This window comes from Ambystoma mexicanum, chromosome 4p (genome assembly GCF_040938575.1).
Source record: "Ambystoma mexicanum isolate Mex_15411 chromosome 4p, UKY_AmexF1_1, whole genome shotgun sequence".
Classification (NCBI taxonomy): Eukaryota; Metazoa; Chordata; class Amphibia; order Caudata; family Ambystomatidae; genus Ambystoma; species Ambystoma mexicanum.
Genome location: NC_090927.1, coordinates 123,753,865 through 123,765,951, shown reverse-complemented (window position 1 = coordinate 123,765,951; position 12,087 = coordinate 123,753,865). Strand labels below are relative to the sequence as shown.

The 12,087-nt window shown below is 49.9% G+C and overlaps 1 protein-coding gene across 9 annotated transcripts in view; it reads left to right on the top strand.

Moving 5' to 3' along the window:
• AGBL5 (AGBL carboxypeptidase 5) overlaps positions 1–12,087 on the top strand; it is a 1,732,162-nt gene that overhangs the window by 196,086 nt on the left and 1,523,989 nt on the right. For 8 of the 9 annotated variants that reach the window (XM_069605526.1, XM_069605525.1, XM_069605529.1 and 5 more), the window contains one exon: positions 463–748. The exons of the other annotated variant lie outside the window; for it this stretch is intronic. In XM_069605526.1, the coding sequence (XP_069461627.1) occupies positions 528–748 (221 nt within the window). In that variant the 5' untranslated portion in view covers positions 463–527. The remainder of the gene's footprint in view (positions 1–462; positions 749–12,087) is intronic. 9 annotated transcript variants of the gene reach the window in all.

Genomic DNA, 12,087 nt, shown 5'->3' with positions numbered 1-12,087 from the left:
GGTATACGAGCATGCCACTGCCATAGTTTACCAGCTGCCATTAAAAAGTACTAAAAGGACCAACAACGCCACTCATTGGCATGACAAGTTGGCATGGCAAGTTCTTAGAAGTAGCGACAAAATTGCACAGGGGTATATAAAATAATTCTAATAAAATGTTCTCAGACTGTACCATCAGTATTATGTAACAGTTTCACTGCTAATCTGAAATGTCCCCATTTTAGATCCATTATAATATTACACTATCAGCATGCAAAGTTTCTACAATATGGGCCCTGATACCTTTGTGTTTTCTTAGGGCCCCTATTTGTTGGCATTTTTATTTATAGGGCCGAAGTGTGACCTCTGGGTGAGTAGCACAGGGAAAATGGTTAATTGATTTGCCCCCTGTAGGTTAAGGTTAAAGTTTTTGATTGTGGCATTGAAATATTTGTTCACCCCATTTTATTGTCCCATCTATAGGTCTTCGTTCCCAGCAGCAATGCTGCAGGTAAGGGAATGAAAGGTATTACTCTAGATTGCTGACCATGGAGATACGCTGTGGCAACCTCTTGTTCAGCTCTAAGTTTGACTCTGGGAACCTCGCTGGAGTAGAGAAGGTGGAGTACCAAGAAGGAGATGGGGACACTGCTGGTATCGGCAGCAGCGGTACAACAATGCTTGGGAGCACCCTACCGCCTGCGGACTACGAGTTCAAAGTGTGGACAAAACCTGACTGTGCTGAAACAGAGTTTGAAAATGGAAACAGGTACAGCTTGACAATCAAGTCACATGCGACAACCACTGAAATACATATGGGTCTGTTGATGAAAATGAAATGTTTTTCTGTTGTATTTTATATACCAAATTGTCTGTCTTTTGCATTTGCTATCTGTCGCAGATGGCCTCAAGAACACACCAACTCCCAAAGACATTTGAAGGGTTTCTGTTGATTATCTTTTAAACTGGCTCGAAGGGCTGTCCCTTTCTCACTGGTCTAGACAACAAGACCCTCCCTAACCCATGTGCCCCCCTACTCTTCAGGTTAGTATCTACTCATTATTAATCCCCTATTGTCTAGGTTCTAACGGTCTGGCCTTGATGTCCTAAAGGCTACCACCTAATCTATTTAACTTCTTCTGGGACTTACTAGGTGTGCCCTTCTTTACTCCTTGATTAGTTGTAGGGATTCCTTCTGGATACTCAAGCGTCACTTTGCCTTTTTTTTTTTCGTGCCCTAATGTTCCGCTCCCTGTATCACCGTCATTCTCCCTTCCTCCACCTACTCTCAACTCTACCCACTCTCACTGCATCTTCCTCCTCTGTCCCTTGGATGCCTCTTTATCTCTACAATCTACATCCATCCTCCAATTGTACTCCTTCCTGCTCGCTCTCCTGCTACTCTTACCTCCCTGCAGCTTAAACTGTCCCACAGATGTCTCTACACTACTACTGCTCTCCCCTTTACACTACTACTGCTCACCTTTCTCCCTACTTCTACTACTGCTTTCTTCTCTTCTACACTCCCACTTCTCTACCTCTCTACACAACTGCTGCTTTCCCCTCTTTAAGCTACCACCTCTCTCCCCTCTCTACACTACCAATACTCCTACGTCCCGTCCCCTTTCCTCCATACTTAAGGGATATTTCTCCGTCCTGTGGAACAGGACCGGAGCACTTTGTAAAAAGCATCCAAACATTTTTCCAAAAATGTGTCCTTCCTCTCTTTCTGGCGCGGGGCCCAGCATAGGGCCGTATCCCCACCCACCTTGACTACGCGCCGCGCATCGCCCATCAGTCCTTTTCTCTGCTTGTTCGGGACTGGACGCACTTGCATCCTCGGTAGATTTTCTTCCCTTTTTCCTCTCTGGCTCTCGCTAGCGATCGTGTGCTGGTCTTTCTATGTCGTTCAAACTAGATTTTCCAGATTGTTCATCGTGTCACCGCCGTTTTGCGAGGGCGGATCCCCATCCTCTTTGTTTAGAGTGCTTGGGTCCAGATCGCCGTTGGGACTCCTGTTTTTACTGCGACTCCCTTTCGGTCTGGGCACTTCAACGTCAGTTGGCGGCGGGAGGAGGTGTTCCGACGAACTCCTCCTTCGCATTTTCAGGCGTTAATCAACGAGAAGAAGAAACACCCGGTAAGTTCTTTACTTTTCAGAGCACCCCGCCGGTGATATCTTTCCGGGTTCCTCTCGGGCTGGGAGGGGCGTTGATCGCTCTGCCACCGGGGTTCGCCCTGGGGTGCCCGTTGGGCCTAATAATTGTACCAGAGTTTTCTCTGAGGGTCTCCGTAAGGGGCCTGTAGATACCGGAGTGCGCTCCGAGGCCCCTCCTATGGGGGCTGTTTGTAGACCCAGTTCTACTGAGTCGTGGGGTACCGGAGCTCGCTCTGAGGCAGTTCTGTCGGCTTCCCTCAAAAATAAGACCGGGGTGCGCCAGGGGCCTTGAGTGGGCTTGCTGTTACTGAATGGATGTTCGAGGCCCGTGCAGATAAGGCTGTTAGCGGACCTGGGTCGGAGGTCCCTCGTTCAGATGCTAAAGCTACCAACAGTTCTGAGCGGCCTGACAAGGCCTTGTCGGTGAAAGCGATTTCTCACCGTTCCCGCTCTTGCAGTGACACCAGACCTGTTGAGGGGGCAAAGAAGCAAAGTTCTTCTTTTACCGGCAGTGCCGAGGTCCTTCCTTCGAAGGCTAATTTGGCAGTTGGTATGTCACAAAAACATTCCAGGGTACACAGTACCGGCTCTGCTTAGGTCCCTTATGTTAAGGCTAAGGTTAAGACCCCTGATCCATCGACGGGGACCCCTGCCTCACTTACTCACGCAGCGCAGTTCCCCTCAGATGATGACAAAATGGCGCCCGTTCCCACCATGACTGCGGCGGCCATTTTGGGTGCTACCCCTACAACGACGCCATCGGCATCAGGTGTAGGGCTTGGCCCCTTGGGTGAACATAGTCCCTTGTGCACATCCTTATCGGCTGGTTTATGACTGGAATCCTTGGATGCCTCTTCCGCACAATGTTTCGCTGACTGCAGGCTCGGCACCGTTGATTTATGTGGATACGTCGGTGGAGGGGCCTGTGTGGCACCCGTCCCCGTTACGTCCCTGGATTTGTCCACCTCAGGAGAGGCCTCCTCAGGTTCCGAAGCAGTCCTCAGAGGAAGCCTTTTTCGGTAAATTTCAAACGCTTATGCGTACCGACCCAATGAGGGAGTATTTCAAAGGGCTTTTTAGGGAGATGTCCTCCTGCGCCTCCGGCTCCACCTGTTCCTCCGGTGGTTCCGCTGGCGCCTCCCTTGCCTACGGTGCCTCCCTCGACTCTTCAGCCTCTGCCCCCATTGTCCCCTGTGGACAAGGCAGCGCCCAACACGGTTCAGCAGGATCCTGATCTGTCGGATGACGCACAAGACGATCAGGACAGCGAGGACTTTCCCCGCTCTATCAGAGCTTTTCATGACCGGGTACTGGACATGATGAACTTCTTAGATGTTCCAGTGCCCGAGGCACCCGCTCTGCAGGAGGGCGTGCTTTCTGGGGCATTCACCCTGTCTCCCTTGGAGTGTACCGGCCTGTTCTTGCATAAGGACGTTCTGGCCGAGGTCCGCAGAGTCTGAGAAAAGCCACACTCTGGACTTTTTGTCAATAAGAAAATTGACGCTAGATACAGGCTGCATTCTTCGGAAGAGGTGGCCCTGTCATCTTGTCCGCCCCCTCCTCCACAGTGGTGGCTGCGGCCACTTTGCAGTCCAGGCCTGCAGCATCCTCTTCCACGACGGCTACTCAGGTTCTGGGAAAGGAGGACAAGCTCCTCGACTCCCTTGGGAGGAAAATCTTCACCAACTCGGCCTTGCAGCTCAGGCAGGCCAACGCTGAATTGATATTAGCGGGAGCTAACATGCGGATGTGGAAAGGTCTGTCGGAGTTTGAGGAGTTTATCCCGGTCGAGAAGCTGGAAGACTTTAGAGGAGGCCTTTCCGACGCCAGGGTCTTGGCCCAGGATCTCCTGGAGGCTGCGGCTCATCACGTAGACACCTCGGCTCGGGGCCTTATGCTGGGGGTTGATACCTCACGGCGGGCATGGCTGCATGCAACTAAATTCTCAAAAGAAGTGCAGGACAAGGTGTTGGACCTTCTGTTCGATGGGAAGGAGCTCTTTTATGCTACAACAGATGTAGAGCTCACCAAGACGAAAGATAGCACTCAGACAGCTAAATCCTTGTCTGTCCTGGTTAAGGCTCCTTTCAAAACCCAGAGACCGTTGTCGCAAAGTCGACCTTCCTCTGGCTTTAGGGGCTTCATCGACTGCAAGTCTCGAAGAGTGGATACCCCTGCGGGGAATAACCGCCATAGGCAACAACGGACGTGGTTTTTCTCCCGTTCATCAGCCTCCTCCTCAGGTTCAGGGGGCACCGCCACCGATCAACCTACTAAATGAGGGTTTTCCGTGCTCGCACAAGACCCCGGTGGGAGGATGCATTGGGAGGCGTGGCAGGCCATCAGAAGACAGATGGGTCTCGTCAGTCGCTCGAGCAGGCTTCCGCTTACCTCTACCCCCTACCCCACCCCTCAACCTTCCTTTTCAGCTGTCAGGCTCACCCTCCCTCAAAGCCGAGGTTCAGAAACTTCTGGACCACAGAGCTGTGGAACCCGTTCCCCTTGGGGAGGGCTTTTACTCCTGGCTGTTTACGGTGCCCAAACCCAACCAGGTTCGCCTGCTCACCATCCTAGACCTTTCCCAGTTCAATCTTTTCCTATCCCAAGAGAAATTCAAGATCACGCCCGGCCAGATTCGGTCCTCCTTGCAGATGGGTGATTGGCTCAGCGTCGTGGATCTTCAGGATGCGTACATGCATATCCTGATTTGGAACCCACACAGGAGATATCTCCGCTTCTCTTTGGGAGAGGAGCACTTCCAGTTTTGAGTGCTTCCTTTTGGCCTCAGCTCGGCGCTGCGTGTCTTCACGAAGATGTCGGTGATTGCGGCCTATCTTCGTCTCCAGGGTATCCATGTGTATCCATATTTGGACGACTGGCTCTTACGCAGCCCTTGTCCGCTGGCAGCAGCAGGCAATCTCCAGTCTCTCCTTCAGCTCCCTTTCCATCTTGGGCTGTCGGTGAACTGGCGGAAATCTTCCATGACTGTCTTGCAGGACCCGATTTTCCTGGGTTTTCGTGGAACACGATCGACTGCAGTGTGTACCTGACCGGGGACAGAATGGCAGATCTGTTAGCCACGTGTCAGATGTTTGCGCAGTCGGAGAGCATATCAGCCTGGTGGTTCCAGAGGCTTCTGGGCCTCATGGCCTCGTGCGTGCTGGCTCTTCCTCTTCCTCTTGCTCGTCTCAAGATGAGACAGACCCAGATGGCTCTTGGGAGTTCCTGGCGTCAGGCTGTGGACCTGGATTCCAAGCTGATAATGATTCTGGATTCTATGAGTGGACCTGGATTGGTGGTCCTCTCAGCAAGCTCATTGGGTGCAGGGTTTCAGGACCCATCCCCCACGGTGACGATCACGACGGACTCCTCCCTTCTGGGGTGGGGTGCAACGTTAGATGATCTTCAGGTCTCGGACCTCTGGTCGCCTCAGGACAAGCTCCTGCACATAAATCATTTGGAGCTTCTGGCGATCTTCCTAGCACTCGGGGCGTTCAGACCGCTCATTGCCAACAAGGTGGTCCGCATACACACGGACAAGGTGGTGTCAATGTATTACATCAACAAGCAAGGGGGAACGAAGTCCACCCCCCCATCCAGATATGGGAGTGGGCCGTGCTTCATGGTGTCTGGCTGCTTGCAGTACACATCCCGGACCAGCTGAATGTCACAGCGGATGCCCTCAGCCGGCGGACAGTGGTCAGCTACGAGTGGGAGTTGAAGGCGGAGGTCCTCTCATGGATTTTCTTGTGTTGGGGCACACCAGAGGTGGACCTCTTCGCTACAGCGGTAAACAAGAAGCTTCCTCAGTATGCCTCCAGAGGGGGGCTGGGAGCCTCCTCTCTTGGAGATGCTCTCGAGATTCCATGGCACAACATGAGAGCTTACGGCTTCCCGCCTCTGCCTCTAGTTCGAGCAATTTGGAAGCTGAAGGACTCGGTAAACTGTTCCATTCTACTCATAGCCCCGTGGTGGCGGGCCAGGTTTTGGTTCTCAGAACCTCAACACCTGTCGGTGTATCTGCCGATCAGGTTACCAGTGACCCCCGATCTTCTTCACCAAGGGGAACAGCAGATGTGGCACCCTTCCCCACAATCGCTCAGCTTGGCGGCATGGTGCCTGAGTTCAAGTCTTTAGAGCATCTTAACTTGTCTACGGATATCACGCGTATTATCCGGGCAGCCAGGAAACCCTCAACCAGATTCCAATACAGAAGTAAATGGCTCAGGTTCTGTCATTGGTGTTTGGAAAAGCAGTTGGATCCAAGGGTGGCTACGATTGACACGGTGCTGTCCTTCGTGTCCTCCCTAGCAGAGTCGGGTGTTCACGTTCTGTCATGCTGAACTTACCTTTCAGCGGTTTCCACTTATCTTTCTACAGAACAATGCTCTTATTCTCTGAGTAACCCAGTGGTTAAGAGGCATTTTGCAGGCTTGACACGCCTCTACCCTCCAGTTCGTAGTCTGCACCTGCCGTGGGACCTAAATGTTGTCCTGACGGCGCTGTGCCATAAACCCTTTGAACCAATGGCCACGGTGGACCTCAAGTACCTATCATGGAAAGTGTCCTTTCTGGTCGCCGTTAAGTCAGCGAGGAGAGTGAGTGAGCTCCAGGCCTTGTCAGTGGAGCATCCTTTCTTGGTCTTTCACAAGGACAAGGCAGTCCTACGTACAAACCCGGCCTTTCTACCGAAGGTGATAACTGAATTCCATCTGAATCAGTCGATCTCCCTACCTATCTTTTTTCCGAACCCTGCCTCAGAGGCTGAAAGGGTTCTGCACTGTCTTGATGTCAGAAGTGCTCTTAAGTTCTACCTTGACAGGACTTCCGAGCTTAGGAGTTCTTCTCAACTTTCTGTGACCTTCAGTAACCCTCACGGTAAGCAGGCGTCTAAGGCGACTATTTCTCGGTGGATCGCCGCCTGCATCAGTCTTTCGCCGTCCAAGGGCTGAAACCTCCTAAGGGTATTCATGCACACCTGGTGAGGGGCAAGGCAGCCGCGGTTGCTTTAAGAAATGTCCCCTGGGAGTCCATCACTAGGGCAGCTACTTGGGCCAGAGGAAAGGGGGCGGGACGTAGGAGTATAACCAGGTTACTCACAGTAGTGACCACCTTACTCCTAGTCCATAGTCCCCTTTCCTCCATACCCCCGCCCGCCGTCCCCTCTAATAAGGTTCCTCTGTTATTGCTAATAGGTCTCTGACCTGGCGATAGACTGATGGGCGATGCGCGGGGCGGAGCCAAAGTGGGCGGGGTTGCGGCCACGTGCCGGGCCCCACGCAAGAAAGAGAGGAAGGACAAAATGTTGTAAACATTTTTGGATGCTTTTTACAAAGTGCTCCGGTCCTGTCCCACAGGACGGAGAGATGTCCCATAAGTATGGAGGAAAGGGGACTATGGACTAGGAGTAAGGTGGTCACTACGGTGACTAACCTGGTTATTCTCTCCCCTCTCACTACTACTCTACCACACCTTGTACTCTTTCACCCTCCTTTCACTCCCTCAATCACTTTTCACTCCCTACTCTTTCACTGAAAACAGCCTCCACACTCCTGCACACTGTCCTTTCTCCCTCTGGTCTGCCACATCCTACTCTTACCTAATCGGAGAAACCCACACCTTCCTGTTTCCTGTCCCCATGTTTATTCTCCCCTTCCTTCTTACACCCCGACCCCCCCCCCGATCCCCCGCCCAGTACCTCCTACCTAGGTCTCTGGGCCAATCCTGCCTGCTGTTCACTGCCCGGACGTGTTCAGTAGGAGAACACTTAAAAAGAGAGCTAAGTGAATTCCATGCAAGTGGTCTGATGGTCTGTGTCATGGTGCTGCAGCACATCCACTCTATTGCTGTGTGTTTTGGTTTTGGCTGGCGGCACATAGTGGTCCTTGCTACCGCATGTGGTTGCCGCTGTACTGCATATCGGTTCTCTCCCTCGCGGTGGGGACTTCTTAGGCGATGTCTTGGTGGAAGCTCTAGTCGGCTGCCTTGTTGCAAACGATCCACTTAGAATGCTGGTAGATGTAGTTGCCTAAAATAAGAAGAAAGAAACTGGCCAGTATCTTCATACAGAGGTATGGGGTGATTAAGAGTGGTACTGCCCTACCATACATGGGCATTTAGGGAGGGGGCAGAAACTGGGGCCCTCCTAACTCCCACTTTCTACTCTGGGATAGGAATGGCTTTGGCTCCCACCCTATGCTGAGGAGTACCCCATCCCCTCTTGACAAAGCCAGCCTACTAACCATGTCACATATCGCACTGGTGCGATTATGTTATGTTAGGTTATTTGGCATTCATATAGCGCTCTATATATCATTGGTGTGACCTCCAAAGCGCTTGTGGGTGAATGCCCTCGGGACCGTAGACCAGATCAGTCGAGAGAGTAGGGTATCATAGGGTGCTTAGGTGCACTCATTATGTGCGCAGCTGATGAGATTGCCTGATGGTAGCTGCATCCTAGCATTAGATGTGGTGGTATCGAGATCAGTTGAATGGGTGCAGTCTGGAGGTTGGTCTCCGAGACGGGGTTCTGGCTCCGTTAGGCCTGTGTAGGATGCTTATGTGTGCAGCTAGGCCAGTTTTTCGTGGGGTATTGCAGCATTCTAGCAGGATGTTGAGGTGTTCATGTAGTTTTGTTCGTATGTGAGCAGCTAGGCCAAAATTGATAGAGGCGGGGGGGGTGTAGCTGTGCTCTATTGTGTGTTGCTGTAGAGTAGAGAGTGAGCATAGTGATAGGAGAGGGGAGTGTCTGGAGTGGAGGTATTATTACGAGTCTGTTTCAGATTTCATTTACGCGTTTAGTGATTGCTGCGTTTAGAGTGACCTTATTAGTGACTTAATAGTCGCTTTCAGTGGTGTCATTGCTCGGTTTCTCCTTGAACATTTGTCTGCAGGTTGCAAGGTCTCAGCGGCCTTAGATGGTCTTAATCGGCATTATGGAAAGAGACCGTTTTTTAGAGCTTTGCGGTTGGCCATGTAGTCTTGGGTGTGTCGGATATGTGGGGGGAGTGAGTTGGTATGCCGATGCTCCCAGGTCTAAGGAGTTGGCATAGTCCAGTCTTGACATGACAATAGACATAACGGCGGTGAGTCTGTTAGGATAGGTTTGAGGTGGTAGTAACAGGATTTTGATACATTATTGATCTGACTGGAGAGGGTTAGGCCTGAGTTCATAGTGCAGCCAAGGTTTTTCACTATTTTGGAAGGGGGGGGGCCATGGGAGCAGTTGGGGGGGAGGGAAGGGGGAGAAGGGCAGTATTTCAGCACACCATGATTTCAGTTTTATCAGGGTTCAAAAGGAGGTGGTTACTTGTCATCCATCGGTCCATATCACTGAGACATGCTTCAAGGTTGTGATGTGGGTTGGTGCTTGTTTTGGGGATAATTTGGATATCGTATGCGTAGTTGTAACAGGAGAGGTTGCACGCGCAGTTGAGTCCTGGTAGAGTGGTCAGATAGAGGTTGAAGAGGAGAGCAGAGAGGCAGGCGCCTTCGGGTACTCTAGTGTTCACAGCATGAGCAGTTGAGACAAAAGGGGAGAGGAAGGCAATTGGTTTCCTGTTGCTGAGGAAGGAGGCAATCCATTTGAGTGCCGAACCACGGATTCCTAGGGAGTGGAGGCGGTCAAGGAGGATTGAGTGGTTAACAGTGTCAAAGGCTGCTGACGGATAAAGACGAATCAGTGCTGCGCAACCTGCGGTGTCTGCCGCAACCTTGAGATCATACCAGATCGAGATCAGAGTGGTTTCTGTCCCATGGCGCGGTCTGAAGCCTGCTTGTGCGGGAACGAGGAGTTTGTTGGATTCTACGAAGCAGTTCAGCTGGGAGTATGCAGTTCGGTCAATGAGTTTCACGAGAAATCTGGTGTTGGAGATAGGCCTGCAATTCTTAGGGTCAAGGGGGTCGAGGGATGCCTTTTTTAGAAGCGGTTTGACATGCGCTATTTTAAAGGCTTCTGGTTTACACAGCACTTGTAACAGAAGTTACAACTAACAATCTCAATGGACCTGATTTTGATTTTTTGTGAAATGATGGAATGTTGAATTTGAACCATTTGATTTTGTGACCTGCAGGTTGAACACCAATTTCAACACTTAGCGTTAACTCCCTAAACTTTCATTCCGCAGACTAAATTAGACTTTGGTCTGCAGTTTTATTAATATTGTTTTGTTCATCACCTTGCATTATTTTTTACAGTTGAATATTGTACGATTTTGGAAGATGCAGTGTTTCTTTACCAGCTACAGCTACACAGAACATCTACCAGAGTATAGTGAAAGGCAATAGCTGGTCAAAATAGTGTTAAGTTTAAGCTACTGTTTTAAGTCTTGAATATATTTAAATGACATCCAGCAGAATGCAACATATATCTAAATGTACTAATATATTGATCAAAAGAATAAGGGGTTGTTAAAAAATAAAAAGTAGTTCTAAGAACAAAAAGTAAGGCCTGTTACTGATGTTAAAAAAAAAAAAAAAAAAAAATGTTTTTGGGCTGGCTGGGAGATGGAGGTGGGCAGGTCAGTTCATGCTGAGATGTACATATGGTGTGCTAAGAGAACTGTTCAACCATGGCTTTAAAGACTAGTCCTAAACTCTGCATCTGCAGCAAGGTCCCTTTGCTTATTTTTTCGTGACCAGTTTAGCAGCCATTTTCCATGCAAATGCCAGATTTGCCTCTAAGAGGACCTACGTCTCAAGGTTAGGGTGCCATGAAGGCGACACCCTGTTCTCAGTATTGCTGTGTGGTAATCACCAGTGAATTGGAAGCCTTTATGAATATATTAATCGAGTACAGCCCAAAGTAAACCCCAGTATAAATCAAGTACTGAGTCCAACAGCCAAATGTTGTAGCTGGTAGTGTGCCGGGTATGGCATTGTCATGGCTACTGCCCATTCAGGAGAGTAATGGCTACAGTTGTCAGAAAGGGAAATTAGGTAGCCTGTATCTTGTCTATCAATGGAAGCGGAGTTAAAGGATGAGTTGGAACAGGAAAGGTCAGCTTGGAAGCTCTGCCTGACTGAAACTTACCAAGCCTGATCTAGCATAGAGAATGTCTCCTCATCTTTACACGATAGACCCCTCAACCAACTAGAGGGAACTAAATAATCTGCATTTCCTCCTCTTCAAGCAGGCGCAGCTGGGTTACAAGTCTCAAGGACACTTTTCTCTCGCCAAATACCTTGCAGCTTGTACATGTACAGACCCATCATGATGTGGTAGGAGAGTAGCACAGACCTGAATCGTAGCTAACAGAAACAAAGGCCTATTGGTTATGAAGAGCAACAACGGAACAAAACTGTTAAAAGAACCATAAGAACTCTGAAGTTGTTTACAAATTATCTTGGGGGTTAAAGGTCTGAATCCATGCCATAGGGAGAGCCCTGGATGGAATCTTCAAAATGCAATGTAGCAGCCTGCCAGTGATTGAGTGGCCTATGGATTGGGTGAGACCTGCAATTGCTAAAACTAGGACTCATTTGTGAAAGCTGTCTGATTCAAAATCTGAATCTATGCCCGAGAGTGAGTAAACGGCGATGACTGTGTGACATGATTTTTCTAGCCACCAAAAAGGTAAATTTTTTTGGGATTTATTTGAATAACCAGGATGTCAGTTTTGATCGGAAATGACTTAAAGATGAGAACAAATTGTCAGCTACTTTGAGGCTGTGAACAAAGTGGGACATAGACCTGGGACAAAACAAGGCATATAAGAAACTGATGCCTTTCACTGGTAACCTAAACATTGGGGGCAAGTGCTTCAAACTAAAGAAGAGTACTGTACAAGTATACAGAATTTCATTGTTGGGTGGAACTGGAGGGAATGGTGGGCTCTGCCGAGGAGGATGGGGGAGGTCCCTCTTTGGCTAGTAAGTGAAGTTTAAGCAGAACTTTGAAGAGATCCACAGTCGGACTGGCTTTGATTTTGAAGGGCAGTGGGTTCCAATAG